The sequence below is a fragment of the Camelus ferus genome, chromosome 12 (assembly GCF_009834535.1).
Source record: "Camelus ferus isolate YT-003-E chromosome 12, BCGSAC_Cfer_1.0, whole genome shotgun sequence".
Taxonomy (NCBI): Eukaryota; Metazoa; Chordata; class Mammalia; order Artiodactyla; family Camelidae; genus Camelus; species Camelus ferus.
The window spans coordinates 15,642,368-15,664,305 of record NC_045707.1 but is presented as its reverse complement, the minus strand read 5'-3'; the positions used below and the strand labels follow the sequence as shown (position 1 = coordinate 15,664,305).

The window sequence follows — 21,938 nt, the reverse complement described above, 5'->3', positions numbered from 1 at the left end:
GAGCGTTGGGGTTTTTTGTGTGTGATGTTACCATCTAGTAATATCACTGAGAACTTTCCTGTCTCTTCTATTTCATCTTATTGTTGTTAAAGAAGTAGTATTTTATTAGTTTTAACATAAACACTTTATTTTTGTTTTTGAGGGAAGAAAGGGAGAGTACTGGAGAGAAATGCTGAATATACTCAACATTAATGTGACTTAAAATCACCACTTAAAAATATTAAATTCAGTGATATTTAGTATATTCACAAGGTGTGCAATCATCACCACTGTCTAATTCCAGAACTTTTCCTCACCCCCAAAAGAAACCCATACGTGTGCAGTGACTCCCAATTCCCTGTTTCCCTCATGCCCTGGCAACCCCTAATATAATTTCTGTCTTTATGGATTTTCCTGTTCTGGACATTTCATGTCAATGAAGTCATACAACATACGGTCTACTTAATCTTTACTCCTTATGATGTAATGATTTTCTAAAGCAATAGAATAGTGGCTAGGACAAGGGGGGAGAAATGACAAGACGATGGCATACTCAGTAAGCACCAAAATGTGGTATTCGAAATAGAATGGAGGGTCTTTCCCCTTTATACTTTCCTGGCCTTAACTGGCAGGATGACACTACAGAACTGATTATTTGGAGTTACCTTTTATGGTTTTTTTTTTTTTTTTTTGGTTGTTGTTTTCAATGCGGGGAGGTAATTAGGTTTATTTATTTTTCCATGGAGGTACAGGGAATTGAACCCAGGACTTCGTGCATGCTAGACGTGTACTCTACCACTGAGCTATACCCTCCCCCCTTGGAATTACCTTTTAAATGCCACTTATTCATAAGTACACATGCATATATACACATGTGCACATACATACATATCTTTCAAATTATTGCTTCTAAGATTTCAAATTCCAAATCATCAGTCTCTTGATGTCCTATTTTTTAACAAAGTTGGAAGAATAGTATTGAATTTTATTTGTTCCCAGGCAGACTGAAACCAGTGCCTGTTAGAAATCACCATGGTATTCCAGGAGCTGAGCCTTTTTTCCCCAACATTATGAAGTGTGCATTCTCCAGTAGTATTTATTGGTAGACTGAGTCTTTGGGCAACAACTATTTTCATCTTGATTTTTTCACTACAGTTTTAAGATGAAATGATGTGTGTAAATCAGTAGCAAAGTGGAACATCACAGGCTTGTTATTCACTGGGAATGTGAAAAATGAGCAAATTTAGACTTACTTAGAAGGCAGGTCAGAAGATACAGCAAATAAATGATCTGTGGAGCTTAATTCCCTTTTGTTACAGGACTTTGCTGCTTCTCAGTGCCCTCCTGCTATAAACATTCCGACCAGGTGACTCCCTTAAGTGGAAAAACCTGTTCAGTGACTTTTTTTTTTTTAATTCCTAGTAGAGTTTCTGCATTGTGGTGCTCCTGCTCTGTAAATTTTAAGAGTTGAAAATTCTTTAGGAATTCTTGTAAAAAGCACATGTTATCTCATCCCAAAAGAATTTCTCAGGCCCCTCACAGAACATGATTGTAACAAGGCGCATACTCTCTGGCAATGATTCTGGAGGCTGGACCTTGAGATGGGGTCAGGGGCTGTTGTCCTGTTGTGTTCTGCAGGGCTGGCCCCCAGCTCCTCCTCCTAGGCGCACCTCCAGAGCTGTGTGCCTTAATCTGGAATTCCACACCTCAGTAAATCAGCTGCAATCACACTCCCGTCGTTGGCCCTGTGGCCATAAACTGCTTGTTTTCTCCCCATGCCTAAAGAATCACAGAGAACAGAAAGGTGTACTAGATTACTAGCAGACTGAAGGTGGGAAATGTCCATATTCATCTACTTCTATATTGATTTTGGATCTAGTAACAAAGTGAATTTTAACATTTTGCCCCAGGTATTCTTTGCAAGAAAAACAAATATGATTATGCTTACTTCTTCTGACAGTATTAACGCCTGCTTTTTTTATGTTGAAGCTCTGTTAGAAGTAGAATAAGGTATGTCTTTAGTATAATGTATGAATTTTATATGAAAAACATGTTTTTGAAAGTTTCACACAAAAAAAGGATATTTAATGGTATCATTAAGTATAATTTCAAGTTTTATATGTATACATCATCCCTGTCTCTCTTTCCAGGCCGAGCATGTTTATATATGGTCAGTATATTTTCTTAATTATTGGCACTTGGCACCTCCTTCCCCCTGCTCCAGAATGGTCTTTTCTGATGAAACTCACCAGCTTTGCATTCCCACAAGCTCTGCTGCTAGAAGAGTGAATCACAAGATCATTGTATGCGGGGGGTGGTCTGTGTGTGTGTCTGTATTCTAATGAGCATCCAGATTTAGACTAGTTGTAGAAATATTTAACTCTGAGGTATGTGTCCACAAAGCTGCTTTTGTCATTTCACAAGTCAATGGGTTTTTGCTTGTGAGAGTTAAGGGGTTGATTTGACCCGAGGCTTCTTAAAAGAATTTTTTTTTTAACTTTCCAAGTTTATTTAATAGATATGCTATGAAGAGAATAGTGAGGCTTTTGTTTGTTTGTTTTTTGTTGTTGTTGTTGTTCACAGACTGTTTTTATTTTGTAGAATGAGTTGAGAGCCAGTGGCAGTGAAATCAAATCTCATAAATTGGAGCAAAAGGAGAATGTGCCCCCAAGTCCTGAGGTCTGCATCTCCCATCAGGATGGAGAAAAGGTGGGTTGAAAAGCCTCATGTCCATTTGCCAGGGAAGCATGTGTTCTAAATTATATGCTTAAAATTAGAAACAACTCTTAACTCTAGGCGGTGGAGTGTCTGGGAATTCGGTAACAGCTGCCAGGACAGATTGTCTTTTTTGCAGGTCACATAATTTTGGTTGGAGAGCTCTGTAACTTATAGCTGACCAAATAATGAACCTTCGCTGGAAAATTCTTTTGCTCAGCAAATGCTCAGAGGACGTAGAACTTAAGTGATTTTTAAAATTCTGTTTTGAATAGAGATATCATCTTCAAAGTCATTTGTATATTATTAATTTAACACATTTTTATATAAGAAAATCTCATTCTTTCACTTCAAAGTATTTTGAAAGCTAGGCCCTATATTAAGCACAGGAAATGCTAAGCTTAAAAAACTAAATATGAGCAAACTATTCCATGTGGTCTTTACCAGCAGGGAAGCTAACAGAGTAGAAGGGAGATAACAGGTTTGCTGTTATAAAACCGTGTGACAGGTGCTGTCAGAGGGCTGTGCAGGGCCATGGAAGCTCAGACGAAGGACATTTAACCTGACTTCCTCAAGAAGGTGATTTCTGAGCCAAGTCTTGAAGGATGCGTGGAAATAGGCCAAGTGAAGAAGGGGAAGTTTGGGTAAAGAAAGAAGGATATTCCTGGCAGGGACAACAGAGGTTTGGAAACCAGACAGCCAAACCAAGGTGACTTGGCTGGAGCATGAAGGTCATGTAGGCAATGGTTAGAGACAGGTGGAGGAAGAGGGCCAGGGCAGGTCTTGAAAAACCCTAAAGAGTATGGCTGTAGTCCTGCAACAGAGGAAAGCCACAGGAAGGTTTTAAGCAAATCAGGTTTTATGCACTTACCCTTAAATAAATGGCTTAGTTGGAGTAAGTAACAAAATATATATGTCAGGGGAATTTATCATTTTCTCTACCAATCTTTTACACAATCTCTTTGGTCTGTCAGTCAATATGATAATCAAATGCTAAGTTAGATGAGGAGAAAGAGCTTTCAAATCTACTACAGTGATTAATCTTAGGAGTATAATCATTGTTTCTGTTACACATATTGACACCCTTGAGGCCGTTCTTCAGAAGGTGAGATTATTAAAATGGGTTAAGAGCAATAGTTCTCAAACTTACTTGACTGTAGCAACTTTAAAATAGACAATTGACAGAACACCAGCAGGAACTCACGAGATCTATTATACACTTGGACCAAAGGAGGCACACAGAAAAATGGTCTCAGATTAATGGCTACAAAATTTGAATCAAAGAATAGAATGGGGAAAAATTAGGAAAATTAAATCACTTTATTTTACATATTGCAAATATGTTTTGAAATAATAAGACAAACTACTTGGCAGTAGTGTGTTTCATAAACATAAAACCATCAAATAAATTATATATGTCCTTGTAACAGTGGGCTCAGACATTATTTCCATGGGTCACATGTCATGTATCAAGTGAGTTCTCTCATTAGACTGCCTGGTTTTCCCATTTTTTTAAATAGTAGAGTATGTCTTAAGAATAACTGTCACCTAAACAAGCAATTCTCCAAGGAAGACATACAAATGATCAAAAGGCACATGAAAAAATGCTCAATATCACTAATTATCAGAGAAATGCAAATCAAAACTACAATGAGGTATCACCTCACACCAGTCAGAATGGCCGTCATTCAAAAATCCACAAATGACAAATGCTGGAGAGGCTGTGGAGAAAGGGGAACCCTCCTACACTGCTGGTGGGAATGCAGTTTGGTGCAGCCACTATGGAAAACAGTGTGGAGATTCCTCAAAAGACTAGAAATAGACTTACCATATGACCCAGGAATCCCACTCCTGGGCTTGTATCCAGAAGGAACCCTACTTCAGGATGACACCTGCACTCCAATGTTTATAGCAGCACTATTTACAATAGCCAAAACATGGAAACAGCCTAAATGTCCATCAACAGGTGACTGGATAAAGAAGATGTGGTATATTTATACAATGGAATACTACTCAGCCATAAAAACCGACAACATAATGCCATTTGCAGCGGACATGGATGCTCCTGGAGAATGTCATTCTAAGTGAAGTAAGCCAGAAAGAGAAAGAAAAATACCATATGAGATCGCTCATATGTGGAATCTAAAAAACAAAAACAAACAAACAAACAAACAAACAAAACAAAGCATAAATACAGGACAGAAGTAGACTCATAGACAGAGAATAGAGACTTGTGGTTGCCAGGGGGGTGGAGGGTGGGAAGGGATAGACTGGGATTTCAAAATCGTAGAATAGATAAATAAGATTACACTGTATAGCACAGGGAAATATACACAAAATGTTATGATAACTCACAGAGAAAAAAATGTGACAATGAGTGTGTATAGGTCCATGAATGACTGAAACATTGTGCTGAACACTGGAATTTGACACAACATTGTAAAATGATTATAAATCAATAAAAAATGTTAAAAAAAAAGAATAACTGTCACTTATATGTGGAATCTAAAAAAGTGACACACAAAGAAATAAAAATTTAAAAATTTAAAAAAATTTAAATTTAAAAAGTGATACAAATGAACTTATTTACAAAACAGAAACAGACATAGAAAAGAAACATATGGTTACCAAGCGGGGATGGAAGGGAAGAGGGATAGATTGGGAGTTCTGGATTTGCAGATACTACCATATATTAAATAGATAACAACAAGGTTCTACTGCATAACAGAGAGAACTATACTTAATATCTTGTAATAGCCTATAATGAAAAAGAAATATGAAAAGGAATATATATATATGTATAAATGAATCACTACATTATACACCAGAAATTAACACAATGTTGCAAACCAACTATACTTCAGTAAAAATAAATAAAAGTAGAAAATTTTTTAAATTTTAAAAAAGACTGAATAAATATATTTAGAATTTTTCTTACATACTATAAAAAAAGATGTCTAAGAGAAAACTATTTCCAGCATTGAAATCCCCGTCTATCCTAGGAGTACAATTTGAAAAATGATCATCTGGAAAATCATGCTTGGGTTGTCCCTGTATCTAATTTCATGTTTCCTTCTTGACAAAGACTTGTCCTGATTTGAAACTGGAACTCTGAGTTGAACTGAAGGATCAGAACATTTAAATTATATCACAAATTGGGGAGTGGGTGGGGAAGAAAGGAGATAAAGATAGCACATAGTCAAGCGCATACTGTAGGCTCATGAACCCTTGGCTACCTTAAAATTCGTAAAATTTTTCAGAGCCTCAGCTATCCTTTTGGCTATTTGCCTAGCTTTTGTTAACAATACTTAAGAACTATTTGAACTTCAGCTTGTTACAAAACGACATTAATGCTAGGGTAAACTTGCCTGAAACGGAATATTTTGTCAAGGTATTGTTCTTCCTTTTCTCCTCTTGTGAATGAGTTTGTACTTTTCTTTAATGAAATGTTTCAGCAAAATCTCACATGCTCTCTCCTGGGTGTTCCTGCAGTGAAGTCATATGGTTGGGCACGTGCAATGATGTCATGATTGGCATTGAGTTCACCCTGCAGGTTCAAGGTGACCAAGTTGGAGGTGAAAGAAGGACATCCTGGGATGGGTGCACCTACTAACTTATCAAGAATTGAAGCACTTTTTATGGCCATGCACAACTTTTAGAAAATCTGTTTCATAGTGAATGAAATAATGCGTGTAAGGTGATCATTCCAATTCCTGGAACATAGTAAACACTCACTAAATGTTGATTGTTATTATACTGGTTTGTTTTATACCATGTCAGAATTCCTGTAATGAAAAGAGAGTTATGGAAAAATAGGACCATGCTGAACATGCAGTCAGCCAGTAACTTTTTCTCCATTGTAAATTTACTCAGTACATTAGAAATCCTGATATAAACACTCAGCATCACCCATAAAATCCCTGAGATCTGGATGAAAGAATATTCCATGAAGAGTGCACTTTGGGTCACCTCTTGACCTTTCATGATTTTGAGTGTGGAGGAAGATACCAGGAAGGCCTTGAGACTAGTAGAAAGGAGAAAGAAAGCTAGTAGAAAGAAGAGAGAGAGCTAGTAGGAAGTTCTTTTGTTTACATTTGATGGCTTCTGGGGAAAATAATCACCTGTACACAAGATCTGCAATCTTGTTAAACATTGCCATTTGAGACTGGGATTAAAAAGGGAAACTAACCTTGAAAATAATATTGGAGGTGGCTTAGATAAATTTATTCTATAGTTATCTGGAAGGTCTTCTGTACAAGCAAACTTGTTTCAGCAGAATGTATTTGCTTGGGAAATAAGGAAACTGGACAATAAAAGAATAAAGATTTCTAGATGTAAAGACTATATTGCCTTGAAGTGAGTTGTGGTTGTACGAGTTGTGGTTTATAGTGAGGAGCTTTGCTTTCCATGATAGAGGGTTTTGTTTTGCCTTTTTTTTTTTTTTTTCTTTTTGAGAGTAGAAGATATGGTTTAGAAGTTGTTTTATAAAGGGAGATGATGCACACTTTTGGCAGTTGCATGCAGTCTGTTATTTGTGTTGCTCTGTAATTGAGAGGCATGTTAATAACCTCATAAAAGACATTTTGCTGCCTCTTGTTTAAATGTTCAGCTGTTCTGGGGCCTGTTATTTCCCCCAGGCAGCCAGTGACTGACTGGAGTCAGCAGGTTTTTATGGCATTAACAGCAGTTTGCTCTTTTATTTTTAATGACACCCCCTCCTCCTTTTTTCCTTTTGTAGGTTTCTGCATCTGAGAATAGCCTGGTGGCCGGTTCCACCCTTGCTGAAGATGATTCCCGTAAGCACTTGTTCTTAGGTCTGGAGGGTGAGGGTCTTGTTCTCTAGTCCCTGTTTGGTGGTGGTGGTGGTGGGGTGACCCATTGCTGTCAGTGCTGACATAACTATTAAATCCAACAACGTAGCTCATCAAGTCTTTCATTTGATTTTAAGGACTGATATTTGAATACCCTTCACACATTTCAAGGTGAAAGAAGTTGAATTCAATTAAATATGATTAACTTGTGGCAAACTGAATAGTTTTGATGCTTCTCTAATTGAACGTATCCTGTCTTTTGTACCAAACCTTTTCAGGGCTAATGCTGTAAAAACTGTAATTTTGAAGTTTTATTTTAATAGAGGTTTGGCCAAGAAGGACTTTATTCATTTATAGAGATAAAACATTGGTATTTGAGTTACCGTTAAAAAACATCTTTTTCTTATTTATCTAAATGTGTATTATAATCTGCCCTCTGGCTAGATTCTAGAGATTTTCCTTTTGGTGGATCACCTTTTCTTCCTGTTTTGGAGTCATTTGGAGCCTTATGTCTCCCAAAGACAAAACACTTTTTTTTTTCTTTACTATGTCCACTTTTGATTCTGATGTCCAGGGTATTATTTTTTAAATTATGAATTTCTAGCTTGTCAGGTTAATTAGTTTACTAAACACTAAAACTTCAGCAAAAAGTAGACGTGTTAAACAGATCTCTAACAGACCCTGCCTTAAAATTTCAGAGAGAAACTCTTGCTACTTGAATCCAGGAACATTCCTTTTGCAATCATTTTGCTTGGACTAGAAATTTTTCTGAGTTTTGACTAGGTTTGCAAAACATTTTTTTGAAAAATAAGCCTTAACCTCTCAGTACTTTGTTGACATAACTCTAGATTTTAAGGAATTCTTTTATGGTTCCTTGGTAACTGTGTAAATGACTTCTCTGTGCTTCTTCTGAGTTTTCCACACAACAAATATATTGGCAGGAAACTAACTTATGCAGGTGACACGTCCATGATTATGAAAAAACCAGCATGGGGCCTTTTCCCACAATCTTTTTGGATTTTTTTTGGGGGGGGTGGTAATTAGGTTTTTATTTATTTATGTACTTATTTTAATGGAAGTATTGGGGTTTGAACCCAGGACCTCACGCATGCTAAGCGCATGCTCTACCGTTGAGCTATACCCTCCCCTCCCACAATCTTCATCCATGGATATCTGCTATAGGACTGACCAAAAGGACAGTATCAAATTATACACACATATATACTTGAGCACGTGTTGTGAAATTTCTACCCACACATTGCCCCATTTTCCCAAGTTCAGTTGAAACACCCTAGGAGTTGTTGGGAGTGCTAACTACCAAAAAGTCATCAAAGTCTATAAACAGCCTTAAAATATGACAAATGCTACAGGGCAGAAAGTTCCTTGTATAGGGTAGTTTGGATTCCCACTGTGTGTGGCAAAAGGTGAGGAAACCTCTGAGTTGAGATCCTTATTTGTCAAAGAACCTAATAGCATAGCTTGTAGCATTAGAATATTCTTCAACAGAAGAACAATGTTTTTGCTGGTGTTGAAGGGACTTGTTAGTGGAGGTGCCTAAACTTTGCTTTGGGGAGGAACCTTTCCTGAGACTTCCCATGAGGTACAGTAAAATGCCTTCCTTTTGTAACTCAAGCAGGTAACTCCCAGGTTAAGAATGAGGTCCAGCAGCCTGTGCATCCCAAGCCACTAAGTCCAGATGCCAGAGCCTCCAGCCTTTCTGAAAGTTCTCCTCCCAAAGCAGTAAAGGTATGATGGCAATTTCTCTCGGAGCCTTCAGATGCTGGTTTACTAGTAGATCTCTTGCATCTTTTATCATTGTGTTCATTATAGCCTGTTTTTGTTTTCTTGGGAATGAAAATGCCAAATCAGGGCACACTTGAGTCTATCACTTTCCCTGGAAACCTTGCTGCTTCTGCTCAGGTGTTTGGCCAGGAGGGGAGGGGCCCATTAATATCGCTCAGTTTGAAATCCAGAAAGCTCATGAAAGAAAGCCCAAAGTTAAAGAAAATAACCTGACTTTTTTTTTTTTTTAAGTCCAGGTTCATAAATCTGTAAATGGGTAAAAACCTACAAAATGGGAAATATGAAAAATCTGTTAAGCTAAAATCAGCGTATTGGATGGGAATGTGTGATGTTAACTTAAAGACTTTGGCTCAGTGGTGTGAGGAACTTGACCATAACATGATTGGTGGTCAGCACATTTAAAGAAAGAATGTGTACATTCCAATGGGGATTGGCCAGCCCATTTGTTGTAAAAATGGATATTTAAGTAATACTTACACTAGGATACAATATTAGATGTTAAAGAATGTACAAAATGTTTGTACCCTAGGAAAATCTTACTAGGCTCCTCAGTCTGTGGTCATCTCCTTTTATTCACTGATTTTTAGAAATAGTCTTTTCCCTTTCTGTGAACAAATATATATTCCCATAAAAATAAACAACAGTAAAAAAAACAACCCTACACCTGTTTTAGGCTGATTACTTGTTTTAATTCAATGCTCTGCTTATGCAGTGCTAATTTACCCACTTGCGTTAATAACCAAACATACCCACACTTCTTTGCTATCCTCCTCCTCTGGTGCTCTTAAGGAGCCAGGTTTTGTTTCAAAAGTTTTAACATTTGAGAGAAACTCAGTAGTTTTAAGGTGTTTTATACTGCCTCAACCTTGTGCACGTATCTGCCATGTTTCTATCTCTCAACTGTGGGCATGATTGGTCCCTTGATGAAAGTTCTAGTGCACAGAAATGATGAGCCGAGGACATAGGGGAGGGTTTGGACCAAAAGGAGGAAAAAGGAGAATCCAGGATTTAGGGGATAGATTTAAAAAGGGAGGAGGGGATGGAGGAAGAAGGTAATGTGAGAACTTTAAAGAGAGTAGAGAAGTATGAGAGAGAATAAGGTTTAATTGAAAAGGGACAAAAGGTGAAGAAAGTAGCAAGAGAAAACAACTAAGTGAGGGAGAAAGAACCGAGCTGCAGTGATGGAATCTGCACATGTATTCAACATGACCCTCTCTTCTGGCCTTGAGGATCTGCTCATGCTGTCATCAGCCCTTTCTTTTTCCAATATCCAGAGTCCAACAAAGTAGCAAATGCCACAGGGTTAATTTCCCCTCCAACAGCACCCCTGCCCAGATTGAGTGCTTGGGTTGTGGTTCTGGATCAAGAACAGCTAGCAAATCTGACTTGGCCATGGATTCTGTGTGACTGAGAGACTAGGTAAATTCTGTGCCTAATCTAAGAACTAGAACCTGTTCTCGAGTACACTTGAGTTCTCAACCCAGTCTTGCTTCCATCCCTCAAGTGCTAGACCAGACTGCCTGGTCCTGGGTTGAACCTTTGGGGTCCCTTCTGATTCACACTCCAGGGTCTGAGCTGATGAGCAGTGTACAAAGGAACGCAGCTCACTTTGATCTTCCTGGCACACCAGGGAGAGGAGATGGAGCTAAAGCTCCCTCTGCGCCTGCTCAAGACTCACACCTGCCTCTTTGGCTCTGGTTACTCAGCAGCAGAATGCAGACAAGCCTGCTTTCACCCCACACACACCTCAGGTTTTGAACATTGGGTAAAGACTGGAGTAAACCGGCCTGGCTGCCTACGTTTTCCCATGGTCCAAAGCTCAAATGATGATGGTGTACAGAGCCCGGAGGGTACCCGGTCACATTCCACTCTTATTTAAGGGCTGTTTATCTTCTCTTCCTCCAAGTTACCCTTTATATTCTGCAGGCAAGTATATAGAGACGTCAGTGTTTATAGGAAGACCTGCTGGCGTAACTGGTCTCATAGCTATAGACGGTGCAACAGAAGTTGTTTCTCCGGTTTGGGAAATTAAATACAGCTAAGAATAAACTTATTCACTCGGAATAGATTTTTGGGTCCCACACATCCTGGAAAAACTGTTCTTTAGTGCCTGTTATTGAAAATAGGACATCTAAGGTAAAGATTCAATTCATTTCAAATTTTAGCTTAATAAAGTCAAACAAACAAACAAAAAACCCAGTACTGGTCTTTAAAAGTAAAGATTTTGTGTATTTTGAACACTGGCCAGATAGTTCAGTTGATGAGACTGGTGCTATGAAGTTAAAGTTACAGGTTCCTTCTCAAAAAAGGTGTTCTGGGTCTAGAGCTCAATGGACCCTGTGAGAAGGATCAGGACCTTTCAACTCAAGAGACCCAGAGGTCTCTTAAGCTTTTATGTCCTCCTACTGAAAGGAGTTATTCTCTAAATGTTCCCAGGGGGAGGATAGGGGAGGAGATGTGACTGGCCCTGGGAACTCCTACTTGACCCAGCTGGGCCCAGGACAGCCCAGTCCTAGGTTCCTAGGCTGGTTCTGCTGGTGGATATGGAGAGAAAACATGGCAGCCTGCATGAGAGGGTGTGCACTGAACCACCCCTCTGTGCCCTGTTTCTTCCTCAATGGATAGGGAAAGAGGTTTTATGCTATTTTGCAAATCTATTGGAATTATGCTAGAAGGGCATCTAGAATCTTTTCTTCCTGTCTACATCATTATTGCTTTCTCAGAGCTCTAACCCTTCCTCTACACACAGAGCTATCAATTCAAGGTATGAATATCCTCAAAATGCTTTCACAAAGAGTTTCCCAGAAAACTAGGGGAAGCATTAAGGCTGTACAGAGCCAGCTCAACCACTGCCTGTATGGTGAATAATTTCAGTTTAATTACCTAGATATTTTGCACAAATTGGAAGGAGGAAATGAAAGGGTTTTTGTAGTGTTCTATCTGTAGAATAGAGGCCTGACATCAACACAGAATTTTCTTCACTGTGTCTAAAGGCTAGATAGCATCACCACTTATTGCCAGCTGTTGCCCACTCTCCTCCCCACCACATAAGCACAGACATGTACCCCAACCGGAGCCTTCATTAGACTAAAAAATATACATAAGGCAAGAGAATGGCAGAATGTAGATGAAGTCATAAAAATTTATTGGAAAAAAGCTGTAAGTAGATGCTGATCAGCAGAAGGCCTGTAAGATCCCTCAGATGGGAAAGGCATGACAGTGTTTAGGAACATCAGTTATTTATACGTTACCTCATTAATCCCTGAATATCCCAAAGACACTATCTACATATTTTAATTTGAAACGAAGTGAAGGCTGTCATTTGTTCAAAGTGCTGTGGTGAACTGATTTTCATTTGGGTTAGCATCTGCTCTCTTTCCCCAAAGAATTTCCTTTAATTATGGAAATTTATTCCAGGACAATTCAGAGAATTTAGACAATAGAGAAAATATTCTATTGGCTTGTGAATCAGGAATTCTGAATTTTAATTTTAATTCTGTTAGTGACTGCAGACTTTGATAAGGCATCTGACATCTTGGTGCTTTAGTATCTACATGTGAAAAATGGTGAAGGAGGGGAGATTAAAAAAAAACCTTACTAACTGAAAAAATACATTGTAAAGATTAAAAATGCCTAGCGTTCTAATATTGGCAGTGTTTTAGCCATGAAGGCATGGGCAGGATATACGCCAGGCCTATGGTGGTAGGATTTTTGGGCGCTGACTATGCTTCCTGCTGTCTGAATAGACATGGGGGCAATTACCGAAAAGTGGCTGAGAGCCCAGGACAGAGGAAATAAAGGGAGGCACAGCCGCAGCCACTCTGACTTGGCATATTACCATGTTGGGATCCTCTTGTCTTTATGAAACTATAAGGGCCCCTGAGCAGCTGCTGCATAAACCTTAAATAATATTGAAAAGGGCTTATGTAAAAAATGAAGAGAAGTAGTGGGATTCTGGTAGGTCTGGCTAGTTAGAAGCTTGTGGTTAGTCAGATATTTGAGCTACGAGTCTATTAATTTGACGTTAAGGAGAGGAATGACTTTTCGCTTGTGTGGATGAAGGCTCCATTCAAGAGACAGCCATTGTGGGTCAGGTGTGGGAGGTAGTAAGACACTAAAGAACTGTTAATGAGACACTCAGTGTGTGGGTGAAGGCTCATAAAAGCTTGCTATCCTGAGGTGGGACGTGTTCCAGCCTCAGGTAGATTTGAGTGAGGCTGATTTTGCCACGATTAGCAGAGTTACTGGAAAAAGAAAAGAACACGTGGTTTTATTCTTGGATCTGAGTCTGTAACTGAGTTTCAGCTCAGCTGCAGTAAAGCACTCCAGGGCACACCAAATGCCGTGTATTCATTGAAGGTTCCTGTTTGTCTCTTCCAGCTTCTGCTTCCTGCTCCTGGTACCTAATTTCTGCTCCTGCCTTCCACTTTCCTCCTAATGTGAGCTCAACTTTCAGCTTTCTATTCACCGGGCCGTGCCCTTCTGTTGTGCGTTCTGTGTGTGTGTAAGGGAGGCGTGCTCTGTCGTCCTCCATTGCCCTTTAACAGCATAGTACTCATTTCCTCCTCTACTATGTGAAATTTGTCTCCTGCTCTGTCTTTACTGACCAGAATGAACACTTATTCTCCTAAGTGTTAAAAAATATAGCATTCATCCTGCAGCTGAGAAAGATTTTCAGTCTGATAAGTTGGTACATTTGGCCTATTACATTTACACTGTGTCAATAGTGGTCTGTACAGGCGCTCTCCAATGACTTCAATTGTACTGTTATACCCAAATTTTATTCTACATTTGAATGCGTTTCCTGCTTGCTAGACAAGGACCTAGCCCTTTTAGAGAAGTCTAATTAAAGTATGCAAGATCATTTCCACTTAGGTCCTGTCTTGTTAGAAGTGCCCATATAAGAAAAAGCAATTCTGAGCTCCAAATAAGGCCCTAATATCTTCCAAGAGCCTTCAGTACAATAACATTGAATCGTATTTAAATACCTCCCTTATGCTTGGTAAACTAGGTTGTAGCTGTGGTCTTTACGTTTTCCTTTTTGACTCTAGCCCTAGGTAGGAGTGGAGGGGGTGCTGTTAACGCTCGGTCCTCCACCTTCATTCTTAAATCCTTGGGTGCTATTTGGGAATTTGCCACTTACTTTATTGAACTCCCTTTTATAGATCTTTTGCTTTACTTCCATTTTAAGCCCATTTTCTACTCTCATTTCTTGTCCAAATGCACTTGGAAAACTACTCCTAGTTTTTGCTTTGCCTCCTAGGGAATCATGTGGCAAGTGAACCAGCAGTCTGAATTTTTTATGGGTCTTTTTTCAGGTTTTTAAATCAAAATTCTATCTTGCCCATAATCTGGCTTATTTTAGGTTTACCTTAACCATTTCAGGCCCTGGGCCTTGAGACTAATGTGCATTTTTTACCACTGCAGTGGTCTTAGCAGCAAAGGGGCCACCAAGGTGGCTGAGAGAGCTTCCTGGCCACCTTAACTAAGCTGCTTCTGCATTTGCCGGTTGAGGTGTTTCTGCTGGGACAAGCTGAGGGCTACACACACCTAGGGACTCCTTCCCCTAGTAGCCATGTGATCATTTCCTATCACGTAAAAACAGTTTTGAAATTCTAGCTTTCATCAGTGTAAGAACACCAGCTATTTTATGTTGTTTAGGATTGAGTTTACTAGCAACAGCTGTGATTACCTCACCCATATTCCACACTTTACACACAGCTCGTAAATTCCCTATTATGACTTCCCACCCCCATTACACTAGTTTTATTCTCCACTGGTTTTTTTAAAAGGTTGTAGAACCTACAGCTTTATTGGGCTATGTGTTCTTCTCAAGTCCTAATAAAAGAGTGTGTCTCTTTTAAAATGTTCCATTTATGTGTCAGTTTTGATTTATTTAGAAATATTATGTCTAGTGGATTGAGCAAGTCAAGATTTTTAAATAGAGGGGACTAAGTGATGCTTTATCAAAGTGTCTTTTCCTAATTCCCAAAGCCAAATATTCTTTCTCTCCTTGAAACATATCCCCTTCAGAATCTGTTCTTATAAAAGTCTGTCCTGCTTTAACTTGGGACTTGAACTAAACAATCAAACTTCATTCTTTTGTGTGTGATGCGATGACATTTTCTCCTAATTTCCTGTCCATGGAAACATTTTGTGTGTACTTTTGTGTGTGTGTGGTGGTTTGTTGAAGCCTTTCTCTGCAGTCCGGCCCTAGCTCCACCCATCCTCAGTGGCTGCTACACTTAGGGCAGCCATACAAATCTGGGAAAGGTATTCAGGAGAGCCTCTTGGCCTTAGAGAGTCAACTGTCAGAATCATAGCAGGCTTAGTGTGCCTCTGAGAAGTGACAGACCGGGTAAGGGAGTCCTTAGACAACAAAGTAAATCCCGGGGTCCATCTCAGCAGAGTACTAACTCATCACTGCCTGTGCTAGTTAAAGTTGCCCTCTTCCTTTTCCTAGAAGTTCCAGGCGCCTGCAAGAGAGACCTGCGTGGAATGTCAGAAAACAGTCTACCCAATGGAGCGTCTCTTGGCCAACCAGCAGGTGTTTCACATCAGCTGCTTCCGTTGTTCCTATTGCAACAACAAACTTAGGTAAGTCAGAGCAAAACAAGCCATCTCTCTGTATAGTTGGACCTCCAGAGGGAGTCTTCGGCTTTTAGAGCACTGGTGCTAAAATCTGTGGTGCTAACAGTGTGCTGTTGAAGGTCCCTGAAAAAAAGTAAAAAGTACCATCTAGTAACAAGTATTTCATATCAGGTGATAGTGGTATTTGGAACTTCCTGGTACCTGATATGTTAATTTACTTGTTGGGACTGAAGCTTAAATCATGTAGGTTGCAGGTAAAACCCTATGACCTAATTTAGTACAATGTTTTCCCTTGATATCATAGAATCAAAAGGTTAAGAAATCTCAAGAAGATACTTGTCTAAGCCCTTACTTTAAAGTGTCCCTAGCACTGTATAAATGGTAGAAATAGCAATAAATAATCATAGACCATGTATTCTTCTGTCTATTGCTTCATTTTATTTCTGAGAAAATAATGATGTATTACTTCTTCCAAGTAACTCAAAGTATGGATATAAATGTGGCAAATTGGGGAAATACTCCATACTACATTTCAATCATAGTCTTAGAGAAGGAAGTAACCAGGATGTCACTTCCTCCAGCCTTCCTTCCAGAGCAAGCATCCCTTCCAGCATACTCTTGGAAGATGTCCTGGCATCTGCGTGGCACTTCTGCGGGGGTTGATACCCCACTGCAGCTGGATAGCTCTAGCTTCACAACTTTCCCTTCTGTTGAGCCAAAATGTGCCTCTGTAACTTCCACTCAATGGTTCTTTTTCTGCCCACTGTAATTTTTTCTCCAAAGCACATTTTTCTAAATTTTTGAATTTTTATGTCTTCTATAGAAATGCTGCTGTTTTTATACCGTCCTTTAAAATTTGTTACCCTGCGAGAGACACCAGATCTCCTAAAGGCCAGTCCAGCACTGATGTTAGGGTAGACCAGCTTCCTGGCTACTGCTCGCCTTTCTCCTGTTAACCAGAGCTTTCCCTTATTCAGTCTACTGAGTACCAGCCGTTTGCAGAGCACTATACCCGTTCCTGTAAAAACATGCTTTTAAATTACAATATACATAGGAAACTAGGAGGGGAAAGAGTCAACTTTTTACAAAGGAATATCATTAAAAGTAGTTATGCATTATAAATACTTAAGAAATATATGAATGATCAGAGCCTAGGTGGGATTACCTAGGGAAGACTTCCTGGAAGAAGTAATTTTTTTTCAATAGTTTTGGCAGAGGGGAGTGAAATCATTTGAAAATGGAAGCATGTACCAGATGGAAGAAGAGCTTGTGAAGGTTCAGGCCTAGACGTGAGCATGTTTTTTAATAAGGATAATAAAACAAATATACTTAAAAGGGGGTAGAGAATCCTAGGTGACTGATGTACTTTTAAAGATGTTTTTCTCACTTAGCATCTTCTGAAAATACTAGAGTTTCCAGTTTGCAGCCTGCTGGTGTAAATAAGAGTATACAGGTTAACTTTATGCTCTTTTTTTTTTTAAACAACAGTCTAGGAACATATGCCTCTTTGCATGGGAGAATCTATTGCAAGCCTCACTTCAATCAACTCTTTAAATCTAAAGGCAACTATGATGAAGGTTTTGGACACAGACCACACAAGGATCTGTGGGCAAGCAAAAATGAAAATGAAGAGACACTGGAGAGATCAGTCCAACTTCCAAATGCAGGGGAGACCCCTCAGAGCCCAGGGGTAGAAGATGCCCCCATTGCCAAGGTGGGTGTGCTGACTGCAAGTATGGAAGCCAAGGCCTCCTCCCAGCTGGAGAAAGAAGACAAGCCAGCTGAAACCAAGAAGTTGAGAATTGCCTGGCCACCCCCCACTGAACTTGGCAGTTCAGGAAGTGCCTTGGAGGAAGGGATCAAAGTATCCAAGCCTAAGTGGCCTCCTGAGGATGAAATCAGCAAGCCTGAAGCTCCAGAGGATGTAGATCTGGATCTGAAGAAGCTAAGACGATCATCTTCACTGAAGGAAAGAAGTCGCCCGTTCACCGTAGCAGCTTCATTTCGAACCTCTTCAGTCAAGAGCCCAAAAACCTCATCCCCACCTATCAAGAAAGGTTGGAGCATGCCAGAGCAGAGTGAGGAGTCTGGGGGAGGTATAGCAGCAGAAAGGAAACAAATGGAAAATGCCAATGCCTCTGAGAAAAATGGGAGTGTGGGAAAAGCAACCTGGCCAAACAAGGAATCGAAAGGAGGGGAAGCAGGGAGAAGTAAGGAAGTCCACAGTTTTGAGATAGGGAGTGAAAATCTTATTGAAAATGGTGCAAACTTAGATGAAGGTGATCAAAATCTTCTCAAACAGCAGTCTCCATTAGAACCCAAGTCTAAAAATTGGTCTAGCTTTGCAGACAACACCTCCACTAACGAATTCACTACTCAGAATCAGAAATCCCAGGATGTGGGATTCTGGGAGGGAGAAGTAGTCAAAGAGCTGTCAGTGGAGGAACAGATAAAGAGAAATCGGTACTATGATGAGGATGAAGATGAAGAATAACAAACTGCAATGATGCTGGGCCTTAAATTTGTGTTAGTGTTAGTGAGCCACTGCCCTTTATCAAAGTGATGCACGTAAACAAGCATCTTAGCATGAACTGTAATTCATGTGGAAGTAAGTTTGGAAGAGTTCTTGCTTCATAAAAATCCCCTGCTGCAGCTTAAATGAACCAATTCTAAATGCTGGAGATAACATTATCTAAATTCTCTCTTTTAGCAATGATGATAATCACAAGTACTTTAAGGTCTAATGAGGGGGAGTGAGTGAGGTATTCCAACTGATGTGGTCCAGATTCCACTGTATTCCCAAAAGACAATATGAAAATCAAGAGATGATTATTAGTACATTGCTACACGAAAAATCAAATTATGGAATTAGGAAACATGCAGAAGGGATTTAGGGGCCCAAACACTATGACTGAATGCACTTTAGTATAAAGGGCACAGTTTATATATTTTTACATGAATTCACAATTTATCGTTTAGTATTCCTCTGTTAAGAGATCAAATATTTAGTCTTTAAAAAAAAATTTAGGTTAATTTTCTTATTCTGATATGTATGGGGAATTTATTGCTTTGTATCCTGCTCTCTAAACCACATTCTGAACTGGATTATTGAATTATAGCACAACCATCTTTTTGGAACACCTTTTGAGCACCTTTGGTGCTTGGAAAGAACTGCTGTGTCCCAAATAAGCTATGGTGTTTGCCAATGAATTTGACTACACCCCAAGCGATTGCTTCCTTCTCTGGTGGTATCTGTGCTTCTCATAATTTACTGAAAGCTGCAATATTTTTATAAAATCTTTTGTATTGCTGTTTGCCGTGTTGCATATTAGAGCAAAGTGAGGAGTTTAAAGGAGGAATAACAGGGGAAAACAAACAAAACAAAACAAAACAAAACGCCTTAAACCACTTGAGCTCAGATCCCCAAACCCTGTACTCTACTTTTGATATCCTCTTTCTGGGACATTAGTTTTTTAATACTTACAAGCTCTGAAATGTATTGATTTTTATGGCAGACCGTTTTTCTAGGGTGCAATTAAACCAATTATAGGCCTTTTTGGAAGATGGTTTTTCTAGTATTAAGATATTGGAACATTATAAACGTGAGTGCATTTGATGTACATAATTGATACTCCAAACTGTATGTTGGGGGAGAGAGGTGTTTTAAGCTATCGGCTTTTCTTTGTACTGCATTTTTAGAAATTTAGCTTTAATATTTTTTAGAGATGTAAAATATTCTGCTTTCTTACAGTCTTGCTTACTCTGAAACATTTTTATTCAATAAAGCTTTTAATTTACATTCAAACTGTTCAGTGTTCCTTTTCCATTTTTATCTTACATTGTTAGTGTCTCTTAGGACCTACTTTTACCTTAGCAGCTTGGGTAGAAAAGGCAAATGGGTTTCAAGTGAAGAGAAGTGCTGTGTATAAATATCACCACTAGGTGGTGGTGTCAGGCTGATCTTAGGCTTTCATCCTCCCAGAAGACAAATTTGTCTTGAAAATTGAAAGCAACCTGGCAAGAGAATTAGTGTGTACATTTGAAATGAGCCGTTTGTTTTACCAATTGAAAATACAGTGATGGTTTTTTTAATTGTTAATTGTACTCAACATTCAATAATTTACCTTACAATTGTGCCTAAATGCTAAATGGAATTTCCAAACACCTCTGCTAAAAATGGACTTGTTTTCTACTCTGGGGAGTGGCATAGTTGGTTGTTTGATTTTCTTGCCTACAGAGGCAACTGCCCCAGTTATTAAGGTCCTTTTTAGTTTTTAAATGGGAGTGTAGATTTCCTTCGTGATAGGCAAGCTTTTTGGGTCATCTGTTATATTTTCCAGGGTCACTGTGTGTTTCAAGGTCTTGCCTGGTCTTCTAAGTAGATGGCCGAGTACTACTGTCTGCTCTTTGGCCCCACCACAGGCTGAAGTCATTTAGAAAGCCCTGTCCACTGAACAATGCTTGCTGACATTTGTGAAATATCCAGTCTTGACTTGCATTTAGCTACCTTTACTCTAACTCACTGCTACTCTAACCCATCCACATGGTACTCACCATATCTACTAACTTTATACAAAAAAGTCTGAGTGCCTATGGCCAGCATTTGGGGTATCAGTTGAGTATGTCACTATCAGGTACATGGGGACTGAGATTATCCTTAGAAGAACGCTCTTCTATGCCTTTCAAGGGCTAAGATAGACATCGGTACAGAGAGTAGAGACAAGAACTAGCTCCATAATCAATATAATAAAAGGATATTCTTATCAAGAAAATGACCCGATGACACTAAACATTCTTTGAAAACAAAAGAACTGACAGCCAGATAGAGTCCTTACTGTTTATTCTCTCAGCTCTTGGAATGAATGAATGAACAAATGAATGTTTGGACTTTGTCAATGTTGATAATAGGGTGATGTAAGATTTTCTGTTGATGAAGCAGGGAAAGGGGCCAGCTTGGGACTTGAGATGGTTAAGGAGACTCCTGTTCATGATTGCTACAGGGCCAATTGAGTTCTTCTACCAGCTTGCTGGCAGGAACCACTCCTGGCCAAAGTGAAACCTGTACCAAGTTTGTTTTCATTACGTATTTCATCAGCAATACGTTTGCTAACGGTCAGAAGGTTGAGAAATGGTACAAATGTGATTTTCTAGGAGTAGACCTTGAGACCAAGATCACTGTATGTCAGTTTCTATGTGCCATGTTAGTGTATTCTTTGCTCCTTGTGGCTTTGATTTGAATTCCCATGGGGTCAGATGGGGAAAGTTTACTTCTTTTAAAATGTATCTTGACTATAGCATAGTTCCCATTAAGCTGTTGCTAGGTTTGGACAAAAACAGCTGCAGGCAGTGGTTCTCAGACCAGCAGCAATGGCATCACATATGAGTTTGTTAGAAATGAGAAATGCAAATTCATGGGCCCTACTCTGAACCTCCTGAGTCAGAATCTCTTCAGATGGGGCCCAGAAAACTTTGAGCAAACTCTCCATGCAGGAGACGGGACAGCTAATGTTTGAGCTTTGGCACACTAAAGTTTGAGAACCACTGAACCTTCTAGACTACTTCTTAGGATGGCTCATTTTTTTCTCATCTTCCTCTACCTTTGAAACTCTTTATCTTCTCCAGTAAGCGTGCCTTACTAGAGAAGATAGAGTATCTGTCCTTGGATAAGATTAGATCTTTAATCTTTTTTCAGATCATTCTAGGTAGACTGTGGTAGTTAACCTTGTAGCCAGGCTTTAATAGATAACACCCAGGGTTCAGCGTTCTCCAGCAATTGAGGGACAGTTTAGAGCTTAACATTTTGGAGGTTTCTTGTCTATGGCTCCCTTCCTTGTTTATGTAGATCCACAAAACTGTTCAAATGTGGAAATCTAAAATTAAGGAGATTTGTAGAATAAAGGCTCAGGGTTCTGGAGTCTGAAGACTTTTCTAGTTCAGCTCATCTTTACCACTTATTTATATAACTTTGGGCAAGCTGTTCCCTGGATCTCAGTTTACTCATCCATAAAACAGTAAATAAAACAACAGCTACTTCATAGA

The 21,938-nt window shown here is 39.3% G+C and overlaps 1 protein-coding gene across 2 annotated transcripts in view; it reads left to right on the top strand.

Annotated features, from left to right (window-relative positions):
- Positions 1–19,704, top strand: part of LIMA1 (LIM domain and actin binding 1) — a 71,470-nt gene extending 51,766 nt beyond the window's left edge. The window contains exons 7-11 of one of the 2 annotated variants that reach the window (XM_006177709.3): positions 2,581–2,688; positions 7,433–7,490; positions 9,142–9,251; positions 15,772–15,905; positions 17,388–19,704. In XM_006177709.3, the coding sequence (XP_006177771.1) occupies positions 2,581–2,688; positions 7,433–7,490; positions 9,142–9,251; positions 15,772–15,905; positions 17,388–18,393 (1,416 nt within the window). In that variant the 3' untranslated portion in view covers positions 18,394–19,704. Of the gene's footprint in view, positions 1–2,580; positions 2,689–7,432; positions 7,491–9,138; positions 9,252–15,771; positions 15,906–17,387 lie in introns of both variants that reach the window. The other variant, XM_006177708.3, reaches the window with a different exon arrangement.
- The last annotated feature ends 2,234 nt before the right edge of the window (positions 19,705–21,938 follow it).